The following is a 25,812-nucleotide window of genomic DNA, read 5'->3' as shown; positions in this document are numbered from 1 at the left end:
TACGTCTTGGGTCTTATGCTATTTGTGTGTGTGTGTGTTTGTGTGTGAACAACAGATGTGTGTGTATGTTCAATCATAATGCGCACAACAGAGTCTTTATTTGCCAGACGACTTGGGCCGGAGGAATTGTTTTTTCTACGACAGTACACACACTACGTCACACGAGCCTGTCAAAGCAATACAAACTTAACTAAACAACATAATAGGCTTAAATATCAAGACTGATGAAAAACAAAACAAAACAAACTAAAGCAAATGGCACTAAGCAAATCGGATTAAACAGAGCTATGAGTAGAACAGTTTGCCTCACTGCAGGAAAATTCCACAATGCTATGATACTAAAAAAACGTTCTCTTTACAAATAACCAAGACAGTCTGTTCCTCATGGATGAATGGAAGGGGAAAAAGTCGGAGGCGCATTTCAGAAAATAAAATAAAATGTAAAAAGGACCATCTGCACAGACATTATTTTCATCGCCTTTTTTCCTCAGTGCAGTTCACATTCTCAATGTGAACATTTCTACATTTGTATTGCGCATTGTTGTAAAAACATGCTTTTTTGCATTATTTAAAGGCCACCTATGATGAAAATCAACTTTTGTATGTTGTTTGGACAGAACTGTGTGTGGGTATAGTGTCCACAGTCATATAAGAGTGAGAGAAACATAATCTCTGTTTTTAAATTTCCTGACGTTAAAGGACCCAAATCCCAGTGATTTTGAGGCCCACGGCGACGTGAGGTAGCAGTACAGTTTTCCCCAACCATTGAAATTATTGACAGGCACCATGTCTCCATAACAGGGCTCAAAAATTGCGACCATTTTGGTCGCATATGCGCCCGAAATTTTATCTATGCGACCTTAAAATATATTTGGGAGCATTTCTGCGAGTGCAGAAAATTGTTGTGTGCGACCAGTTTTTACTGCAAAATGTTCAGCACATGCGCGGATTCGGGAGACATTCACGCAGAATGCATCTCTAAGCTCTTTGTCTGCACTTGAAAAGCGAAACGCAGCGCTCAGGAATGGTTTAAAACAGTTGTCATGTCAACTTCCTGCAGTAAACTCTAGTCCGTAATGCTTGCCCCGCCTTCGCGCTCTTCTTATTGGCCCACCACTGCTCTAGCATTGAACGCGAATGATTGGTTAATATCAGCTGTCAATCACTCAGCGCCTTCTGGCTTCGGATGACAGAGAGCTTCTACCGCGAAAAATTGTAAAGCGCTGAAGATGAGAATGAAGATCACATAACACTGACAGATTTAGTTTTAGAAACCATCTAGTTACAAATAATGACACATACTGATCATGTGCTGAATGTTAATCCACCATCTACACTTTACCAAGAGTAGAAGACTTCCATTGGCTTCAAGTCCGCTATAAAAGTCTGTGGTATGGGATTTTCAGGTAACTGTTTGCCACATTTAGCACGAGAGCTTCAGTTTAATCCTTCATATAATCGCCAGATGCTGTCCGCCGTGCAAGGGGCAGCTATATGTCAAATTTAACACCACGTACACCATCACAAACGGAGTAAACTAACATCGCTACTCCTAAAAAGACCGGTATTGCTGTTAACATGTATGCATATAATAAGGTACAGTATGTGTCAAAAGCATCAGTGCAATATCCGACAGTCAAAAGTGAGAACAGCAGAGTTATACCGTTACAGATTCATTCAAGCAGTGTGTGCAGGGCCGGTGGGCGCTCCGTGTATGCTTTGGCCACTCACTTATGTTATAAAAACCTATTTTCTTGTGATAACGGGATTTCGTTGAGATATATTTTCCTCACGCTTGCATATATTTATATATATATTTTTGCATTTTAGTTTGATTAGTGTTGATTTCAAATACAATAAATATGTTTGTATAAAACTTGTAGTAACGGTGCTCATAATGGTGGGTGCGACTAAATTTTGGCTGATGCGCCTACATTTTTAAAGTTAGGAGCACCGGTGCTACCAATCAAAAAGGTTAATTTCGAGCCCTGCATAATAACATGCATACACATGTCCACAGAACATTTTTTTGCAAAGAAACTGAGATTAAAACATACGTTACAACTCTCTGTGATCAGATGCACCCCCATAATTAATTTTAAAACAGAGCATGTTTGTAATAAAGTAAAATCGCCATGTAATTGCTAACCGATATGATCACCACAGCCGCATGGTGTCAGATATAACGCAAATATATGTGTGTAAATGGCATTTGTGTGAGCATACCTGTCAACCCTCCCGGTTTTCCCGGGATTCTCCCGCTATCATCCCGTAAAGGTATTTTCCCGTATTTCTCCCGTATTTTCAGTATTTCTCTGAACAGCCGAGCCTCCCTATTGACCTTATTCTAAAATGCGGAAGTGCGCCTGTTTTCGCGATTGTCTTAGAACTTCCGATTCAGTCGCCTATGGGAGAAATGACTAGGAATAATAAACGGCAGAAAACGGTCAAACTACTTGCTCAACAAACAAATGTTTGCATGACTACACAGACCAAGTAGCATAATATAATAAGGAAATATTAAATTGCAACATCAAGCAGTGTAACGAGCAGTTGTTAACGTCAAAAAATGAATGGAAGTGAATGTGACCGGAAGTCGCGAGACAAAAAGATTCAAATGGCAGCGCCCACTCGTCAGCTGAGAATAAGGTGAATACGCAACCCATACCGCCGAACCACCAGGGGTCGCCCCTTGCTTTAAAATGTGAGTCTTCTGTGCTTTCGCTTTGTTTAGGAATGAAAACACTTACAAATAAATATTAAAAATGGCGCGATTCCATTTCCTTTTGATTACAGGTGCCGTCGCCCATCCTATAAAATCCTCAAAACAGTCATATAATGGTGCATGACTGTCAGCTGACATGCTCTATAATGATAAACAGATGCTGTTTCCCAAACGGATTTTGTACACGTGATTTGAAGCGGAGAGAAAGTCTGGCTATTGGGTGCGTGTTTAAACAGACATACACACATAATTAATAATAATAACATATAAGGGTGCCGATCTCGGTGAGGTTTTTTTTCCAAACACAACTAATTTTGTCTTAAATGAGCATTAAAAAGTAAGGAAAGCAATCGAATGCTTTCATTATAACATTAGATGTGTGCATTTTTAAAAGGACACTTCTTATTTAATGTAATAAAAAAAATCTTAACAAATGAGAGATTCATTTACTGCCCCAGTGACAAGGGTTTGTACCTTCTCTGCTACAACCTTGCACTATTTTCTCTGAGAGTGTATATTATAAAACATATCATCTTATTTTGTTTTTAGATTTGGAAATACCCTACTGAAAAAATCCAGCTTAAACCAGTCTAAGCTGGTTGGCTGGTTTTAGCTGGTCGACCAGGTTGGTTTTAGAGGGGTTTTGGCCTTTTCCAGGCTGGTTTCCAGCCATTTCCAGCCTGGTCTTAGCTGGTCAGGCTGGGAGATGACCAGTTAAAACCAGCTTGACCAGCCTAGCCAGGCTGGGAGCCCAGCCAAAACCAGCTATGTCCAGCTTAAACCAGGCTTTTCAAGCTGGTTTTAGCTGGATTTAGCTGGTCAGTTTCCAGCCTGACCAGCTAAGACCAGGCTGGAAATGGCTGGAAACCAGCCTGGAAATGGCCAAAACCCATCTAAAACCAGCCTGGTCGACCAGCTAAAACCAGCCAACCAGCCCAGGCTGGTTTAAGCTAGATTTTTCTGCAGGGTAATATTGTACCACAACTTGTTTTTGCTGATGTACACACACACACACACACACACACACACACACACACACACACACACACACACACACACACACACACACACACACACACACACACAAGCACACACTCAAGATCTCCTCTCCACTGGCTTCAGTCACAGCTCCATCATCTTAGTTTCCTTTAATAGTAAAACTACCAAACTACCGCAATTATCCTCTCTGTCGCTGTGACTACCGCTCCCATGGCTACTGCCATCGCTAGGTAACCAGGGACTGGATGCTGGTAAATGGCTTAGTTCTTTATCAGAGCAAACAGAGCGAGTGGAGGGCTGGAGAGAGTGTTTTAATGTGTGTTTGGTGTCTAGAGGGCAGAAATGGCTTATGATGGAGAGCTCAGGGCAGGTTTGGGCTTGATTTCTGTCCCTTTATAAGTGCTCTGGTGAACTCGCTCCCACATCGCTGTTCAAGTACCTACGGTATGATGCGAGTTTGCAGTCAGGTTAAAATGTCAGAGGAAAAAAAGGAAATAAATTAAATATAATAAACCGACAAGTCGGTGCAGTTTGATTCACAAATTAAATTAATGTTTCATAGATTTGATAGTATTCTGCATCAGGTTTCAATTGTACTTTCATAAATAACATTTGTGTTGTATTGCAGGTGATTAATTATAAAGGATCAGCTCATTCAGTGAATCATTGTGGCCAATTTATTAAAAGAATCAACCTATTAGAGTAACTCTTCAGAGTATAATTTGAATATAATCTTAAATGAGCTGGAATAAATACATGCTGTTGAACTCCAAAAGGTCATAAAGAGTGTGTAAAAAGAGATGTACAAAATGAAATTGATTCTGTACTGCAAGAAAAATAAAACTAACAGTAAAAGGAAAACGTGCAACAAAAACAAATAATATTTCTCATTTAAAAAATGTAGCGATGCCCTGCAGAGCTTTTTCATTTGAACTCCATCTCTCTCTCTCAAGCCTTCAGGCTTTTGTATCATTGTTGCAACCCAAATTCCTCTCAGTGGATGAGTGTGTTCAGCTCAACTCGTAGAGGCGAAATAAAACACATTGGAATCTGATTTAAGTCCTAATGTACGCTAATGTATCCCACTTCGCTTGATTGGGTTTGGAAATAAGAAACAAGCTTATTGGTTGAACCCCCACACACACACAAACACAAACACACACGTCCCTTCTTCATTAAAATACAACTTTATTTTAACATAATTTATGGCATATCTAACAGGGGACCTGAAAAAATGTCTCCTCTTGGTTCCAGAACCTGTGAGTGTGTAACAACACAAAGGTCCTCCTTTAGACAGGTAGACCATACACATGCACACACCCATGACCCTCTTGCTTATTATTATTTTTAACTCAGCAGAGGGATTTTCAATTCATTTTAACATGATTTTAGACATGTCCAACAGGGGACCTAAACCATGTCCCCTCTTGTTTCCAGATCCATTGTGGGGGGTAACAACAAGAAGGTCCCATCTTATAGGTGAAATAATAGGTCCTATAAGTCTTATAGGTCCCATCTACCTATAGGAAGTAGGGATGTAACAATATTGTAAATACCATCATACCGCAATAGTAATTTTTTTTTTCAATATTACCGTAGTCGCACGACTCAATAAAACTATATTTCTGAGAAAAGTTTGCTTGGGCGAATGAAGCGTACGGGAGTTTGAAGGAACTACAAATTACCTTCAGCCTAGGCTTGGCCATCATCCTTTGTGGTCTGTTGTCGCTACAGATCCAGTAATGCGGAAATGGAGTGTGTTGCTAGTAGCGGGGAAGAAAAAGAGCTGGAAATTATCGAACCTAAAGCGGGTTTTAAATCGGATGTGTGGAAGCATTTCGGTTTCTTTCTAAAAAGATACGAAAAAGGAGAAAAGGTGACAGACAAAGAAAAAAACAGTACGCAGGCACTGCCAGACTGTGGTGAAATATAAGTCGGGGAATAAGACTAAAAACAGTCATGGGGACTGCAGAACACAGCACACTTGTTGGATTGATGCAGACATTGACTTGTACCGCAAAGAGACCTCTATCTCACTCATGGCTTGTCCTCTCAAGTGGTGGAAAGACAATGCACAACGTTACCCACTGCTGTCAACCTTGGCTAAATCATATCTCTCTGTCCCAGAAACCTCAGTCCCAAATGAGAGGTTTTTTTTTTTTTTTTTCTGTTGCAGGGGACATGCCCAGAGATCCCAGCTTTTACCAGATTATATTTATATGATAATTTTCCTTAAAAAACCCCATCTCTATCTAAGTGAGGGAGTGATTAAATGTTGAATGTGATGAGTTTTCAACAATACTAAATTGAAACTTTATTTTTTTTATGTAGTTTAATAGTTTTTTGTTACTAAAATTGAAAAATTTAAGTTCCTGTTTCGAAACTTACAGATAGATGGCTAATTTGTATGTCATTGATATGTTCAGTGCTAAGGTAAATAAACACTTTTGGCACTTTTTTCGAGTCTTTTCATTAGTTTTGTTTTTCCTGTAAATGATTCAATAAATACCGTATCGTGCCATTCATACCGAGGTATTATCGTACCGTGAAATTCTGATACCGTTACATCCCTAATAGGTAGGCATGTGCACACACACACACACACACACACACACACACACACACACACACACACACACAAACACACACACACACACACACACACACACACACACACACACACACACACACACACACACACACCTGAAATACTGATTCATCTGACTATAACTGTGGTTTGATTTTGCTCTGCGCTTGACTTAGACCAGCTTTGATATTATCTATTGAACAGTCTATTTTAGTTCCTCAAAATAGCAACGCGCCAGCAATGTGCCTTAACCCACCTCCTTTTTTAGACCAGAACGCCTATGGGCGCACATATGAGCGCAAAAGCATTTGCTATTTAAACAGCATGGTGCAACACATCAAAACGACTCTTGCGCCAAGCTGAAACTAACAAACAACTATTGAGTCGCGTCTTGCGCAGCCTTGCGCCGGGTGTATGATAGGGCCCAGTGTTTTTAAACAGTTGGCAAAGTGGCGATCCTCGGCTCATCTTTGCTCCTAAAGAACTAGCCCTTTCTTGGATGCTGCTTCTTTTTAAAATTATAATTATAATTAAAATCACCTGTTGACACCACCTGTTTCAAATAACATCACTATTTAACCAATTTATCTATCTATCTTAAATTTTTACAGCTTTTTTTACAATAAAAAAACGAGGAACACATTAAATAATGTGTGTTGTATTGTCTGCAATGAAATACAAGACAAAAGCTGCGTCCCAAATCGCATACTTATGCACAATTCTACACCATTATGTAGTATAAATAGTGTAAGTAGTGTGTTCACACTGAAAACTCTAAAAATAATAAGAGCACTTTAATTACCCGGATGATGCACTCATTCATCCGATAAAATGAAGTGTGGAATGATGGACACTTCACGCACTCAACGACCGCAGGTTTGCTTATGTAGCGGAAGGGGCGGAGCTATCGCGCGCACATGTTGGATAACTTTATTTATTTTGGATGGTGAAAGCAAAATTCTCTTATGAGAGTGATTATAGCGCCTCCTGATGGTGAATACGGTTATACTCACGGCAGATATTATTTGAAAATTCGGTCGTTTATTTTACTGATTTGGCAACCCTCAAACGTCATCAGGAAATGGTTGAATTTCCACTTAGTAAAAAGCATTAGTGTGCCATTTGGGATGACACTACATACATGTACTATCCTGTTGAGTGTGTAAGTGCATAAGTACATAGTGCATGAGTGCATAGTGTATAGTGTGCCATTTGGGACACAGCTAAAGTAAATTTAGAAATTACTACTTTCTTTTTGTACTTGCATTTTCCATAATGCCAAACCTTTTCTGATTTGGGGTTTGTATGAAATGCTAATTTTCGAAGTGATGAATCTCTGAGCATAGCTCTGTTCGAGCATTTAAATCATAATATGCACAATTACATGGCCAGCAAAGCAGAAAACAAAGCGAAAGACTGTCCAGCGTTGCCCTTTCAGCCCAGTGCAGGTAAACCAATCATCAGTCAGAATGTGTTTGTTCAATCAGACCTGCCGTCCCTCCAGACAGAAACATCTTGTATGATTATTGATTCAACATCAGCTGTCCACCCATTTTCTACCCCGTTTTCAACGTGTCAAGCAAATTTGGAGGAATGATTCGCACTGAAAAAATGCCCCGAGGGATGTTCTGTGGCGGAGTCTGCGATCGGCACACACACACACACATTATGCTTTTCACAGACGGACAAATACACATTTCATGCCTGTCACATTTCCTTGGCTTGTGTTGTACTAAATGGTGGAATTGTGTTATACGTTAGAAGCATTACATCTGCCTGGAAATGAGATTGTAAATGGACTGCTCGCTCCAAAGAACATTCTGCCATCATTTACTCATCTACTTAAATGTTTCCAACAACATGAGCTTATTTCAATGCTGCTCTTTTATATAAAAACAAACAAACAACTAAAACATAAAGTGACCAGGGGCTTTCAATTTTGAAATGGACTAAAAGATCACTGTGCAATTTGTTTTCCCTGAATCATTTATAGAGGCAGCCCATAAGAGTCATTTATATGGATCAAACTTTCTTTTAGTGAATAACTGAATCATTTCAATTGATTCTTTAAAGAGTCAGCTTAATCAGAATAATTATTTTTGGGGAAACTAATGAATCGCTTACTCTTTTTGATTCATTTATTGAAAGAAACAGCACAATGTTTGCACAATGTAAAATGTTTGAACAAATGACTCATGTGAACTGGTTTTCTAATAAATCAGTGACTCTTGTAGACGGATTCATTTAAAAAAATGGTACACGTTTGATCAAATGATGGTTTTCTAATGGATCTGTGACTCTTTTAAACTTTCGTCTATTTCCTTCCTTCCTTCCTTCCTTCATTTTTTTATTTTTCTTTCTTTCTTTCTTTCTTTCTTTCTTTCTTTCTTTCTTTCTTTCTTTCTTTCTTTCTTTCTTTCTTTCTTTCTTTCTTTCTTTTTTGCTTTTATCTTCCATTCTTTTGTTCTATCTTCATTTTGTTTCGTTTGTTCAATCGTTCATTCTTTCTTCCTTCTTTCCTTCCTTCCGTCCTTCCTTCCAATTTTCTTTCTTTCTTTCTTTCTTTCTTTCTTTCTTTCTTTCTTTCTTTCTTTCTTTCTTTCTTTCTTTCTTTCCCTTATTTCCTCCCTTCCTAACTTTCTTCCTTTGGTTCTATCTTCTTTTCTTTGATTCTTTTCTTTCTTCCTCTCATTCGTTTCTTTTGTCTTTGCTTCTATCATTCTTTCATTTAACTCCACTTCTCTTTCTTTTTTCTTTCTTTCTTCCCTTCTTTCTTTTCCTTCCTTAAATCACTCGTATCGTCCATCCTTCATTTCTTCCTTTAGTTTTATCTTCATACCCTCTGATTCTTTTCTTTCTTCCTTTTTTATCTTTCGATCTTTTGTTCTATCTTCATTCGTTCGTTTCTTCGTTCACTCCTTTCTTCGTTTGTTCCTTCCTTCCTTCCAACCTTCCTTCATTTATTTATTCTTACCTTCCTTCCTTCCTTCCCCCCTTCCTTCCTTCATTTATTTATTCTTACCTTCCTTCCTTCCTTCTTTCAATTTAATTATTCTTACCTTCCTTCTTTCCTTCCTTCCTTTTGTTTTATCTTCATTTTTTCATTTGAGTTTTTTCTTTCTTCATCTTTTTAAAATGTTTTGTCTTTCCTTCCTTTTGCTTTTTTTTCATTTTTTGTTCTATCTTCATTTGTTTAGTTTGTTTCTTTTATTTTTCTTTCTTCCTTCCAATTTTCTTTCTTTCTTTCTTTCTTTCTTTCTTTCTTTCTTTCTTTCTTTCTTTCTTTCTTTCTTTCTTTCTTTCTTTCTTTCTTTCTTTCTTTCTTTCTTTCTTTCTCTATCGTTTTGCTTTTATCTTTTGTTCTTTTGTTCTATCTTTATTCCTTTCATTTGTTCGTTCCTTCCTTCCTTACTTACTTCCTTTCCTTCCTTCCTTCATTCATTCTTACTTTTCGTCCTTGCTTCTGTTTTATCTTCATTCTTTCCTTTGATTCTTTTCTTTCATTCTCCACTTTTTCCTTTTTTCCTTGCTTCTATCATTCCTTCATTTCATTCTTCTTTTTTCTTTTTCTTAATTTATTTATTTCTCTTTCTTTCATTTTTCATTTTTCTTTCTTTTTTCTTTCTTTCTTTCTTTCTTTCTTTCTTTCTCTTTCTTTCTTTCTTTCTTTCTTTCTTTCTTTCTTTCTTTCTTTCTTTCTTTCTTTCTTTCTTTCTTTCTTTCTTTCTTTCTTGACTTGATCTTGCTTTTTTTAGATAATCTATCCTAAGGCTGCACATGTAAATATTGTAAAGTGTTTTGTGTGCGTGAGTCTGTTAACTGCTGTCTCCACCTGTCCTCCCAGAGCTCATGTGAGTCGGCTCAGGTGAATGAGTCGGCTAGGTGAGGCGTCAGAGGAGCCTTTCTGCAACTCATCTGTGCATTCATTCGTTCCTTCGTTCTATCACGCTGCTAAATCGCCAATGTGCTGACATTTCTCTTCATTAGAGGCAGTGAGCGGGAACGCGGGGACCGGAGACATGCTTCATTACGGTTCTTCATTTAAAGGGGCCACGCCTGAGCTGACACATTAGAGTCATCCGCACCGGGACGAGCCGCGGCCAGCGGGCTTTAAGAGGGTTCACATCTTGGAAAGGTCACGTAAAATGACACATACACACATACACCATCACTCACATACAGTACGCTAATGCCACTGCAGACAAAAACAAACAGGCAAAATACACTTCTGACGATTTCTTTTGTAACTCATTATCCATTTGAGGTGTTGTTTGCACTAGTGCGTTTTTGTTTTAAAATATATGCCATTTAAGTCAGAATTGTTTGACCTCCTGTATATTTTTTCCCCCAATTTCTGTTTAATGAAAATAAGATCCTTTTCAACACATTTCTGAACATAATAAGTTTAACCACTTAAACTCTGCTCCTATTTGGGGATTTCCGACTGGATTTTGCCTACCCAAATTTAAAAGCTTCCCAAATCCACATGCAGAGGTGTAAATTGAAAAATGTGGTATCATTTTAAAGAAAACCCTTTGAATTTTCATAAAACACTATTGAAAGTGTTTAAAATAACTGTATATGTCGTCTGTGTTATAATAAACACCTAAAAAAAGAGACGCTTTTGTATTTTTTTTTTTATAAACTCAAATTTGAAAGTGTACCCTTTAGGTTCTGTGCGGTCTAGTAATTAATTTTGGTGGTTCCTGCACATGTCTGTAATCATAGGAAAAAAGAAAAAGGTCTCTACCATAATCTATGCAAAAGTTATTGCATTCCAACTGATGAGAGGTGCTGTACAAGCCACAGGGACTGATCCTTGTTTACATATTTCACTATTCTTTTGTTTGATCAAACATAATTTTGGAGTGTTTGGAGCACATCAGACATATAAAAGGATTACTTATGCACATCACCTCAAAAACAGAGGAGAATGGCCCTGAAGCACACAGCATAAGGTAAGAGATGACAGCTGTCTGTGCTATCTGGGGCTGCTTATTGATCATGAATGTATTGTTTACATTTCTGCGGCATGGAAACACCGCAATTCATTCAACAACTGTTTGGCAAATGAATATAATTCAGCAAAAAGAATGCGAGAACTGTATGAGCACCAGCAACAGCTTTCATTTGAGCTATAACTTGTACATGTGTCATATGAAAAAATATGAAAATGAACCAATTTAAAATACCTAGCTCGGGTATCCAAAATACTGTGTATTTAAATGTAAATAACTTTTATACAGTAGGATGAAAAACAAAATGATGCATATGTGCATAAAATATAGATTTTACCCTTTCAAATGACACTACTTACGGGGGTCTGGTGCAACGCTAGCCCTTTAAATCTGAAAGCGAATGTCGATGACGTCACGGACCCGGTACCGGGTCCGCAGAATTCAAGTGGTTAATAACTAATTTCTAATCATTTCTAATGATTTCTTTTATCTTTGCCATGATGACAGTACATACTATTTGTCTAGATATTTTTCGAGATACAACCCACATAGCAAAATTTATCTGGCCCAGCTCTGGCCCACACAATCAGGCTTTGCTAGGCCCACAAGCCGGAGTGAGTTAAGGTACAGTACATGACTTGACCAAATCTGGCTTTCAGACAAGGGCCAAACACAGACCATATCTGGGCCAAGTCTCAGCCAAGTTAATAACTCATAACTGGGCCTGAACTGGGCCAGATAGATTGGTGTGTCACGATTGCAATGAAATTGATAAACCTATGAAGCGTTGCGTTTTAGACACACTTGCTTTTTCTCAAAGTGACATGATTGGTACATTTTTTTTTCTTTTCTCAAAAATTATTTTAATGTATTTTAAATGTGGGTCAAGACTGGTCAAACACATGCGACCCACATATACATTTTTAAAATTTGGGCCAAATACTACTTTTTACATCTAGCCCAAATCTAGTGTGCTACCCTAAAGACATTGCCATCTCTGCCAAACCCGGGCCATGTTTAGCCCACATGCTGCATGCCAGTGCCGGATGAATGCCTGCTGTGCCAGCTTTATGTCAAATCTGGGCCAGAATTCTTTGCTGCTAGGGTAGCATTCAGCTTAAAGACTTAACTAGTTTAAATAGGATAGTTAGGGTAATTAGGCAAGTCATTGTATAACAGTGGTTTGTTCTATAGACAATCAGAAACAAATATTGCTTAGTGGGTTAATAATCTTGACCTGAAAATTGTATAAAAATTTTAAAACTGCTTTTATTCTACCCGAGCTAAAGCAAATAAGACTTTCTCCAGAAAAAAAAAAAAAAATAGGAAATACTGTGGAAAATTCCGTGCTCTGTTAAACATAATTTGGGAAATATTTGAAGAAAAAAAGAAGTACATCACAGGAGGGTGAATAATTCTGACTTCAAATGTATGCTTTGTTATGGCATCCATACTACAGTCATCTTCAACTTGTAGAAATAGAGTGTTTTGAAAATGCTGAAGACCCTGTATGAGTAAGGGTAACAGGAAGAGCTAGAACTGGGATTGGGCCTAAGTCACAAAGTGCTTTACAATAAAAGAAAACTGAAAAAAAAAAAACTACAGCTAAAAGAGAACATATCAATAAAAGAAACACATATCAAAACAAGTTAAAAATCCAAGCATAAAAACACCAATGCAAAACCAGCTCACCACACTGGTAATTGAAAGCTTGGCCAAAAACATAACAACGTGTGTCTTTTAATGCTTTTTAAAAAGTGCTAGAGGGTTCCAGAGCTTTGGGGCCACAACACAGAAGGCACTGTCACTTTTAGTCTAAATACGTATAACTTACAATACCATTTTTTTATAAGCAGTTGTTTAAAAAGCTAATTCTACCAGCATAAATCTCTACTTCAACAAGACTCACATATATCAAGCTTTACAGAAATAAACAGAGAGACTCAAAAAATCAAGAATTGGCAAGAATTTTCAACCTCATCGCAACCCGAATTTTCGACTTCATCCATTGTTCAGATTTTTGTGCTAGAAATGTGTGTAAATTAGCAATGCTTACATGAAATAATGACTCATTTGCATATTTAGATATAACATTTTAGAACATTTCACAATTCATATACTGCTATAAATCAATTGCAAAATTGCAATTATTATAACTGCTATTAATATGTACCATATTCACCAAAAGTACCTTGCCTTTAAACAAACATTTTTAATAAAATAAAATGAAATAAAATGAATTAAATAAAAACATATTAAATTAAACATAAATAAAATAATACAATAAAAAATAATAAAATAAAAAGAATTAAAAAATCTAAAGTAACAAAAATGGAAATAAAAAAATAATAACAGTATTAAAAAAATTAAGTTAAAGTAAATTGAAAAACAAATAAAAAGATAAATAAAATAAAATAAAATAAAAAGAAATAAAAAATCTAAAGAAACAAAAAATAGAAAAAACATAAAACTAAATAAAAAATAAAATAAAAATAAAATAAAAATTAATTAACTAAAAAGAAAATAAATAAAATGAACAACTAAATAAATTAAAACAAATAACATAAAATCTAAATAACTACAATAAAATAAATATTTAATAAAAATTAAATAAATTAAATTAAAATAGCTTATATTAAAATTGAACTTAAATAATTTTTTTAATTAAATAAAATTAAATAAATAAATATAAATAAATATATTAAATAAACCAAATATATTAAATAATTAAATAATAAACAAATAATTAAACATATTATTAAAAAATAAGAAAAAAAGAAAGAAAGAAAGAAAGAAAGAACAAATAAATTAAGTAAGATAATAGCCAGAGATTTATAAACAAAACCCAAAAAGCAATTTCCAAGCACGTTTGGTGCCACTAGAGCCAGCTGCAACCAAAACTGTCCAAACCCAAGCCAACCCACAGATCAGCATCTGTGAGCCTTCCGAATGTGCAGCGATCACATCAGGCCATTAATAAGTGAAACGCCTCTCACCTCGACTCCCTGCACTTTGAGCTTCATGTGATCCTCCCGTGTGGTTTTGCCATCTTTCCTCTTCTTCCAGCAGTAGCCATCTTTTCTGTACTTCACCTTCTTCCTGTTGTAGAGGATCATAGAGCCATTCTGCGGCCTGAGACAAACAGAAACACACAGAGCTTACATTACACCGCTGTCAGGAAGTGGATTTAGCAAACACACAATGAGCATGTGTAGTAATCCAACCTCCTTCAATTTACATACACAAGAAATTCCCTCAAAACAATTCGTAACTCAACACTAATAATAAAACACTTTAACAAAGCAATGACCGGATCCTCCATCGCTCAGAGCTGATGTGAGGAACGTACAGCTCATTACTATCATAAGCGTATCGGAGATGGAGTAAAACACGTTAGCTTGACGAAAAGCCTTCCAGAGCGCAGCACTAGCAGGATTAATATGGCATTGAGACCCTTTATGTTGCTGCACGTTCACATTTATACTAGAGCTTTATTGGCGGCTCTTCTTCTCAACCCACTTCTTGCTTTGACACAGAAACAATCGGTCTCGGGACTGTATTTAATGGCAACTGTTTATATGTTTTGTTGTCTTGTGCAGTGGTTGCTTCCGCTCATTTTTCAGCCATGCAATGAACATGTTTCTGGGTTACTATTCGCCAAAGCTAAAGAGTCCTGCCAGCTGATGCCATGCTGTGTGGGAAGAGGCCGAAGTCTGAAACCTCACAGACCCTGAGTGGGAGACAGAGTTTGATCTGCAGTTCGGATTTAGTTTTAGACTTTTTGACACTTTTTACTTGTTCAATGGCAAAACAATAGACAAAAATGAAGAAAACCAAAAGAAAATGGGACTGGTCTGAATAAGAGCGGCATTTTTTCCTCAAGCAAAATGGCTCAACGATGAATTTCTGCTTAAAATGTCTCCTAAAAAGGTGATATTAATTTTTTATGCATTTTTTTCAGTTACTTAATCTATTAATTATTTTCAAATCACAACTAATTAAAATGGGTATTCTATTAAAAAAAAATAATTAAATATATATATATATATATATATATATATATATATATATATATATATATATATATATATATATATATATATATATATATATATAAAATACCATAATAAATTCTAATAGATTTTTTATAATAATAATAATAATAATATTAAGTTGAAGTCAGAATTATTAGCCCCCCTTTGATTTTTTTTTTTCCTTTTTTAAATATTTCTTAAATGATGTTTAACAGAGCAATGCAATTTTCACAGTATGTCTGATAATATTTTTTCTTCTGGACAAAAATCTTTCTTTTATTTCGGTTAGAATAAAAGTAGATTTGATAAAAAAAAAAAAAAACATTTCAAGGTCAAAATTATTAGCTATTTGTTTTCGATAGTCTACAGAAAAACCATCATTACGCAATAACTTGCCTAATTACTCTAACCTGCCTAGTTAACCTAATTAACCTAGTTAAGCCTTTGAATGTCACTTTAAGCTGTATAGAAGCGTCTTGAAAAATATCTAGTCGAACATTATTTACTGTCTTCATGGCAAAGATAAAATTAATCTGATATTAGAAAAAAAAGTTGTTAAAAACATTATGATTAGAAATGTTTTGAAAAAAATCTTCTCTTTATTAAAAAGAAATTGGGGGAAAAATAAACATGCATGCTAATAATTCAGGGGGGCTAATAATTCTGACTTTAACTGCTTATATTAATATTTTTTAAAATTTTAATGTACATACAAACTATAAAAAAAACTAAATAAAAATATATTTAAATACTATAAAATTGTCACTTAGGCAGTTTGATCTGCAGTAATAAAATAAAGTCAAAATACTACTGTTTGCAATTTATTTTTATATTTGTTTATATATTATTTTATATAATTTTTTACATAACAATATACATAATGTAAATACTATTAATAATAATAATATATTATTATTATTATTATTAATATTATTATTATTATTATTATTATTATTATTATTATTATTATTAATATTGGGCGACGCAGTGGCGCAGTAGGTAGTGCTGTTGCCTCACAACAAAAAGGTCGCTGGTTCAAGCCTCGGCTAATCAGTTGGCGTTTCTGTATAGAGTTGCATGTTCTCCCTGCGTTCACGTGGGTTTCCTCCGGGTTCTCCGGTTTCCCTCACAGTTCAAACACATGCAGTACAGGTGAATTTGGTAGGCTAAATTGTCCGTAGTGTATGAGTGTGAATGGGTGTGTTTCCCAGATATGGGTTGCGGCTGGTAGGGCATCCGCTGCGGGAAACATGTGTTGGCTAGGCGATTCGTTCCACTGTGGCAACCCCGGATTAATAAAGGTAATAAAGGGACTAAGCCAAAAATAAAATGAATGAATGTATTATTATTATTATAAATTTTTTATTCATGATCATGATTTTTTTTCATTTTTAAGTTTTATTTTATTAATATATATATTTATATTATTATAATTTTTAAATTTTTTTTTTACATTTTAATCCACATAAAAACTGTTTTAAACGAAAAAAATAAAGAATAAATATATTTAAAATACTAGATTGTAATAGATTTTTATGAGAATAAAAAATAATTATAAATGCAGTTGAAGTCAAAATTATTAAGCCCTCCTGTTTTTTAACACATTTTAAACATAATAGTTAATAGTTTTAATAACTCATCTCTAATATCTGTGTGTGTAAAAAAAAAAAAAAAAAAAAAAAAAAAAATATATATATATATATATATATATATATATATATATATATATATATATATATATATATATATATATATATATATATATATATTATTATTAAAAAACATTAAACATTTTCATATATATAAAAATATATTTAAAATAATTTGCACTTTAATATCATCAAAACAATTAACATTTCTCCCTTTTGCCCTTATTTATTTTATTTTTTTTGTAATTTTTTATCCATATATCTATTTTTTTTGCACTAGAAATGTTTTCATAAGCCTCCCCATACAGTAAATGATGCTCATTTCTCTTAGTGTTAAAAGTGCAAAGACACATACTGTACGTTTCCCCCATTAAGACACAGGTGAACGTATTTTTATTTATTTTTTTGTATCGAGCGCTTCTCAGAATGCTTAATATTTTAACAGGACTATTTATCGTGAGTGTGTTTCAAGCCATTTACTCGGCTCCTTTTCCTCAGGACCTTTGGGTAAGCCATTTTCTTTTTTAATTGAAGGCAGTTTGTTCCAGGAAAAAAATGAAGCACTTTAGCAAAGGGAGGAATGTGAGGTGGGCCCGGAGCAGATTTCCCAAAAGCAGCCGGAACAAGAGCTCTCTTCTCTCCGTGTACTTAGGCGATCCAATTAATCTTATCAGAACTATACATATTTATACATGGAGAGCAGGGCCGAAAGGAGTGCTAACCGTTCTGTTATCACACTCGGATGACAGGACGCCTCTTCTGTTTCAGCGACTTAATGTAGAAATGGAAAATATCAGAGAAAGGTGGTTGGGAATACTGTCTTTTTCAAGGACGGTACAGTATATGTTTGATTAAACACAGGCAGTCGATACGGCCTCAGCAGAGTTTTAGATACGTGCAGAATGAATAATAAATGGGATTGTAATGCTTTCTAATGTATTCATAATGCATCATCTATGTAGTCGTTGCACTTAAAGGAACACTCCACTCATTTTATAAGTCTTGGAGAGTTGAACAGTAGACTTGAACCACTTTAGAATCCACTAAGCCAACTGGTTGCTTTGGTGGAGTCACTTTTAGCTTAGCTTAGCCTAATGAATTGAATCGGATTAGACCATTAGCATTTTGTTTTAAGGCACCCTGAAATAGTAAGCCATTCTCCTGTGCTTCATGTTATCACTCTGCTTGGTGCAACAATGGTACAGTGCAGAGGTTCATGACTGTTATGTCAGAAAGAGAGTATCATTCATTCATTTTCCTTTGGCTTTATTTATTAGAGGTTGCCACAGTGGAATGAACTGCCAACTATTTCGGCACATGTTTTACGCAATGGATGCTCTTTCAGTCACAACCCAGCACTGGGAAACACCCATACACTCTCACATTCACATGCACTTATTCACTACGGCCAATTTAGTTCATCCAATTCACCTTAAGCGCATGTGTTTGGACTGTGGGGGAAACTGGAGCACCCAGAGGAAACCCACGCCAACACGGAGAGAACATGGAAACTCCACACAGAAATGCCAACTGACTCAGCTGGGGCTCGAATCAGTGACCTTCTTGCTGTGAGGTGATTATGCTACCCACTGTGCCACAGTAACACAACAAAAAATATTCTGAAATTCAAAACCAGAAATTCAGTTTGTGAAATTTAGATTCAGTGCAGAAAGTAGGTCAGGGATCATCAACAGGTAAGAGTAGATGATCACCGAATTACAGGGTGCAAATTAATGGGGGTTCTGGAAATAGGTAAAAATAGGTGTTTTTTTTGTCTACATATAGCCTAATGTAAAATTAAACTCATATATATTTGAATAGACGTCTACGGTAAGTTTAAAAATATGTCTATACAAATACTGCCTTAAATTTCAGATGTTTAATGTTCAAGGATCAAATTCAATTTCAAATTAAGAAATTTAAATCCAAATTTAAAAAATATAATTTAAATAAACAAATCTAATTCAAATAAAAAAAATCAAATTCACATAAAAAATTATAAATCAAATTTAAAAAATCGAAATAAAAAAATCTAATTCAAATTCAGAAATTAAAATTTAAATAAAAAATATCAAATTCAAATAAAAAAATTCTAGTTTTAAATTAAGAAATTCTAATATAAATTAAGAAACTCAATAAAAATCTAATTCAAATAGAAAAATCAAAACCAAAATCAAAAAATTCAAATTCAAATAAAAAAAATCTAATTTAAATTAAGAAATTCAAATATAAAAAAATCTAGTTCAAATACATTTTTTATTTAAATTAGAAAATTCAAATTCAAATAAAAAATAATAATTTAAATTAAGAAATTAAAATTTCAATGAAAAAAAATCTAATCCAAAAAAAAAAAAAAATCTAATTCAAATTAAGAAAGTCAACACAACAACAAAAAAATCTAATTCAAATAAAAAAAATATTAAGAAAAATTTGATTTAAAACTTTTTTTGTCATATAAAAATTCAGATTTTTTAAATTACAACTGTCAATCATTCAAAGTAACACAATACAAATTCTGATCTCCATTCTTTTCTAGTTGCTAATTTTAGTCTTTTACTAATATTTTTCGGGTAAAACTTGAGAATTGTGTTGTTTCAACTCATCCTAAATAAGTAATTTGAACAAGCAGCAAAAGTCATTTGTTTTGAGTGTATTACCAAATACAACCGTCCCAAATGAAGGTTAAAGATCTGAAAATATTAAAAAATTGAATAAATACTGCATTACACACACACACACACACACACACACGAGAGACCCCAAAACAAACATCTGAATGCTGGACTGGAGCCGCAGGACATCAGACGGCTGTTAACAGACAGAAGCTCCTGGTGTTTGTACAGTTACGCTGGCATTTAGCCACCTAAAGGACTGCTATTCCATATGGCGCAGAAGCTGATCTGTTTATCCTTGCAGGAGTCCTGACTGTTTTCATATCTCCTCACCTTGCCTGTTGATTTAATAAGCGATAACAGAGGTGGCAGGCGGTAACAAATCACCCCCCATGTATTCCCCTCAATGTCAGCAATCACACTCATCCGTCAATCAGCTCATTACCGCGGTGACAGGACTACGGCACGCGGCGGACGCCAAAAAAAACACGTGTGGACGAGCACATGTGCCGCCGTGAGCTGCTATCAGACGCCATCTAATGTAATTGTGGGTCTGATTGAAGCCAATTTGATTTCTGCCGTGCGCGGGGGTGTCGAGGGTTTTTCTGAGGACGAGATTCCATCAGTGTTTGAGCATCTTATCGAGGAGCGTCGCTAATCGCAGCCTCTGATGGTGCGGTGGGGAAACAGGTTGTGCAGCATTTAGAACGGATTGGAGAATGTGTGTAAAATGCCTGAGCTTGAATTGAGGTAACAAACAGAATGAAAACTTGTGAAATAAGGATATGTTCGATCAAAAAAAACTCAGTGTTTGCTCTGGTAATGTCCTTTATTGGGATGCAGGAAGCTTAGTGAGCATAAAACATGCAGACCTGAATGTACAGTTGAAGTCAGAAGTCAGAGTTGAGTCTAAGGCCCCGTTTACACTAGTGCGTTTTAGTTTTAAAACGGCGTTTTAGATCAAAAATGACCTGCATCCACACTAGCGTTTCACCTAGCCTTTCTGAACATATCTCCGTCCACACTACGCCACCAAAAACGTATATCATGTGACCATTCGCGCACTCTGGGCATGCGCGTTCCAGTATAAACAGAAAGCATGCGTCTCGCTCGGCATTTGGTTATTGTTAGTCAACAAACGCCGGTTGAACAATGAACGCGATGGTAAAGAAAGCAAGAGAGGTATTTTTGTGGACAGAAGACGAGGTTGAGTTGTTACTAAACATAACAAATGAATAACTGTGCAATGCCGCCTATAAGGAGACAATAGTGCAAACAACGCTCCCGTTTCTGTGTCCATGTTGTTTACATTGAAGGCTGGTCTGCTGTCTTCTGGTAGCCTTAAAGCTATGTGTTATAGTCATGTGATAGGAGCTTGACGAATAAGGGAAGGATACGCAATGACACAAAAGCCCCAATCAGGTAGCGAATGACTTCAGCCCCGCCTCCGTTTTCAGATGTCTCCGTTTTCCCCCATCCACACTGAGACGGAGCAACAGCGTTTTAGAATGAAAAGGCCTCTCCAGCGTTTCTAAAACGCTCCCTTTTCGCGCTCGAAAACTCAGGCGTAGTGTGGACAGATGGCGTAACCATAGCAAAACTTATGTGTTTTCAAACTAAAACGCATAAGTGTAAATGGGGCCTAACCTGCCACAGCGGAAATCTACTCGCATTTGACGGGTGTTAATGTCAAGCCCACTGTAAAAAAAAAATAATAATAATAATAATAATTTTACAGAAAAAATTAAAAAAAATGTTAGTCATTTTTTTTTGTCATTTCACATTATATTCAAAACTTAGAAAAATGACAAACAATCCCTTTAAATTAACAGTTTGACTTTCATTTTAGGTACTTTATTATTAAAGACAAATTACTGACATTTGTGTTTTATATACAGGAAAATTATATTATTATTTTTTACTGTATTTTTTCTGATATTTTTAATTAATTTCAAAAGTTTGTAAAAATTACAAACAATATCTGTATTATGTCTAAATTAACAGCTTGACAGTTATTTTATGTATTATATAATTAATGACAAATTACAGCAATTTGTCTGTTTTATACAATAAAATTGCCATATTATATACACAGTGTTTTTTCCTGTTTTTTAAACACATTTAAAATTCCATAAAATTAAAGAAATAAACTGTAATTACTTGCTCTGTAAAAGTAAGTAAAAATAAAACTCTTATTGTGAAAAGCAAAAGTAAAACTCTTATTGTGTTACTTTATTAAATGGATTTGATCGTAATAGAAAACATCTGTTAAATAAGTGTTTCTTTGTAAAACTCTTATTGTGTTACTTTATTAAATGGATTTGATCGTAATAATAGGAAACATCTGTAAAATAACAGTGTTTCTCTGTAAAACTCTTATTGTGTTACTTTATTAAAGGGATTTGATCGTAATAATCTAGGAAAAGTCTGTAAAATAACAGTGTATTTCTGTAAAACTCTTATTGTGTTACTTTATTAAATGGATTTGATTGTAATAATAGGAAATATCTGTAAAATAACAGTTTCTCTGTAAACATTTAATGAAAATATCTGTAGATTTATTATTTTTTGCACTTTGTTTCACAAAGATATTTTATCTTAATTTTATGGTTTTTGTTTGGCAGCCGTAGCTGCCAGTCATTTGACCTTTTTTTTTTACGATCTTTTTTTTTTTTTTTACAGTGTAATTAGAACTATACATTGTTTATACGTTTCCCAGAGATGAGTTGCGGCTGGAAGGGCATCTGCTGTGTAAAAATGAGCTGGATAAGTTGGCGGTTCATTCCGCTGTGGTGACCCCGGATTAAAAGTTGGCGGTTCATTCCGCTGTGGCGACCCCGGATTAATAAAGGGACTAAGCCGACAAGAAAATGAATGCATGAATATTGTTTATACGTGACTATTTCTGACACAAGAGCTTTCAAAAGTGATCACTCGAGATAACTTGAGTCATCTCAAAATTCTTTTAGGACTTGAAATGAACAGAAACACAACTTTTCTGACCTGGTTGAGAATTGTTGAAGAGGCAACTGCTTTCCCCCCAATTCCAGTAACTAGCGTCAAGTTTCACCTTCAGTTTGACTCACATTTGTAACCAATCCCAATTCGCGGGTCTACTTCATACCGTATTCTCCACTATATCCTATCGCACGCTATCAGCCATGAGTTTGATCCTTTTCGCATGCTTACTCTGATACCATCAACACTGGCGTGAACCTGGAGCTTCGGTCTGCTTGGCTCCTCTTTCTCGAAACAGACGGTGTTCGGGACAGTGATGGGTGGAGGGTTTCGTCTACGTCTGATTGCCTCCAAACAAGAAAACTGATGTCCCTACACGGCTTATCGGAACGGCGGACCCCGAGGACGGCTTGAAAGGGTATAAATAAAGGCCTGTCTGTCTTCAGCAGCCCACAAGTGGATTAGAAATTGGGTGTTTGTGTTTGTAAGTCTGGCGGGATAAGGAGGGGGTCGAGTCTGTTGCCTTATCTCCAAAAAGCAGAGAGCACCAGGCTGCCCGGGATCAATAAGGCGACCACAGGCAACAAGCGCTAACCTTAAAATGCACAACGCCCCCAGACCGAGCAACCCCAGCGAGCATTTGGTCAGGGTGAGTTTTCCAAAAGGGCATGGAAAGGCCACAGCATTCATGGCTGAATAATTGCATACAGGAGTTGCTGCATACGAGTGGGCTTCCCGATCGTCTCGTTTTCAGGCTTTCCCTCTGGGGGCTGGGGGTTATCAATGGTGGTGGCATTTGGAGCTGTGGTGTGAACGGTAATGGAAAGACGGCGCTGAGTTTGGGCCCTCGGGGAAAATCACATCGAGGCTTCGGCATTGTGTTAACTGGATGAGTGTGAAAAGGGTAAAGCCACGGAAGCTATTAAACCTAATTAAATCATTACTAAAAACATAACGCCGCTTATGTTGGAGATGTTTTTAAACTGTTTTCTTTGCCCTCGGGTTTCAACATATTTATACTCTTTGACCAAAAAAAAAAAAAAAAGTCCAACAGTGAGGTAAACAAGATTTGCATTTCCAGAAGGAAATGGCACAGCATGTTTAAGTTTTAGGATTCAGCTCTGTGTAAATGAAGGCCGACTTTTGCTGTTGTTGACACCTGAGGTGTCCACAATCCAGAACTGCAGACCTGGTTCACATGCAATTCATGAGCGTGAATTTTAATTGAATCAGCCACAACACAGACAAAGGTGGACTGATATTTTAATTGGAATGGAAGTGGTATTTGAATGGATGTATGGATATAAATATATACATTTTCATTATTTTCTAATATTTCTAATGTTTTAATAGGAAAAGGATTTTCGCAGTATTTCCTTTAATACTTTTTCTGCTGGAGAAAGTCTTATATATATATAAGTCTTCTATATATTCTATATATATATATTAATATCACAATGTGCACATCGCAAGATATGCAATGTTGAGTCTAAATTATAGTTTACCAGGAGTTACAGGACTGTATTTAATATATATATATATATATATATATATATATATATATATATATATATATATATATATATATATATATATATATATATATATATATATATATATATATATATATATACACTACCGGTCAAAAGTTTTGAGTCAGTTTTATTTTTTTTCATGTTTATATTTTTAAGAAAATTATTCAGTTCATCAAGGCGGCATTTAAAAAAAATGTAATTATTATTTTTATTTAATATGCTATATATATATATATATATATATATATATATATATATATATATATATATATATATATATATATATATATATATATATATATATATATATATATATATATAGTTTTATATTTATTTGTTATTTAATTGATATTTATTAAACTGCTTTCTTATTGTATGTAGTTTTAAAGCATTCAAGCATTCTTGCTTTAATTACTATCACCATTAACAATAATAATACTAATAACAATAAAAATAATGAATATTAGAGTGATTTCTGAAGGATCATGTGACTGGAGACGAGTAATGAAGCTGAAAATTCATCATTAAAATCACTGGAATAAATAATTAAATTAAATTAAAAACTACTTTTGCACAGTTTTACATGTTGTACTGTAATTTTTATGAAATAAATGCAGCCTTGGTGGGCAGGAGAAGCTTAATTTAAAAACCTTTAAAAATTATTTAAACCATTCATATATATATATGTATATATATATATATATATATATTTATTTATTTATTTATAGAGAGAGAGAGAGAGAGAGACAGAAGGAGAGAAAGAGTTATATAATGTCCATAACATACATCACAGAGTAAGTTGATGTGTTATAATCACAAAAAAAAGCTCTCATTACTTGAATTTGAAGACAACATTCTCATATAGGTTACATCAAAATATATCCGAGTAAATTTTAGATTCAAATAAATATAGACAGCACCCTCTAGTGGATCTGTCATCTGAAATGTGCAATAAAACACACCCGGGGCAACACATTTGCCTTCTTTATACAGTATTTATAAGGCGTTTATATGATTTACGCAACAAAAAATATTTTTCTTACTTATAATTGTTGAAAAGTCCAAATATCTACATTTCAAGGTGAAAATTGGCAGATAATTGTACTTGTTTTAAGGAAAGTTGAAGATGATATTGGTTAAATGCCGGTAAAGTGGAACACGGAAGCAGCTTGAACCGGAAAGCGCAAGAAAGTCTGTGGTCTGGAGGTATTTAAAATTTGATAAACTGTGAAATATGTAAATTTCAAGTCGGGTATTTGAAGTTGAGGTGCTGTTCGTTTTTATATAAAGTTTAATTATATATTTACTGTCGCACTAAATTCCAAAAGTGAAGAATTGAAGTCATTTATTACCTGATTGTTTAAGCTACCTCACAGAAGCGCTCTGCTTGTTAACAGAAATGTTGAATGCTAAAATAAATTGTATTCAGTAAAAAAAAAAAAAAAAAAGGAATATCCTGGATCTGTTTCTTCGCTCTTCTTTATTCTTTTTTTTTATATATTATAGACGTATCGGATCGGGTTTCGATATCGGTAGCCACTCAAAATCAAACAACTCAGACTCAGACTCGAGGGCAAAAAAACCCTGATCAGGACATCCCTTTTCAGAAAACCTGATGGGGACATCAGTTATTAGAAACTGGTTATTAAAAATACCATATCGATATAAAAATGTGTTGAAACAAATCTCTCCATTAAACTTCACTTGGGAAATAGTTAAAAGTAAAGTAAATGTATTAAAACTTCACAAGAGGGC

The 25,812-nt window shown here is 35.0% G+C and overlaps 1 protein-coding gene and 1 long non-coding RNA gene across 51 annotated transcripts in view; both read right to left on the bottom strand.

Moving 5' to 3' along the window:
• The window catches only part of camta1b (calmodulin binding transcription activator 1b), a 698,990-nt gene that overhangs the window by 237,887 nt on the left and 435,291 nt on the right, over positions 1 to 25,812 (bottom strand). For all 50 annotated transcript variants that reach the window (XM_087274121.1, XM_087274128.1, XM_087274115.1 and 47 more), the window contains one exon: positions 14,266 to 14,401. In XM_087274121.1, coding sequence (XP_087130247.1) covers positions 14,266 to 14,385 — 120 coding nt within the window. In that variant the 5' untranslated portion in view covers positions 14,386 to 14,401. The remainder of the gene's footprint in view (positions 1 to 14,265; positions 14,402 to 25,812) is intronic.
• On the bottom strand, positions 7,564 to 10,702 carry LOC147841884 (uncharacterized). The gene is made up of 2 exons (XR_015503055.1): positions 9,334 to 10,702; positions 7,564 to 9,285 (listed from the first exon to the last, which is right to left on the bottom strand). It is a non-coding gene; the product is annotated as an uncharacterized LOC147841884 (long non-coding RNA).

The sequence above is a fragment of the Danio rerio genome, chromosome 11 (assembly GCF_052040795.2).
Source record: "Danio rerio strain M-AB ecotype USA chromosome 11, GRCz13ab, whole genome shotgun sequence".
Lineage (NCBI taxonomy): Eukaryota > Metazoa > Chordata > Actinopteri > Cypriniformes > Danionidae > Danio > Danio rerio.
The sequence above is the reverse complement of the archived record's forward strand: the minus strand, read 5'-3'. Positions and strand labels throughout refer to the sequence as shown.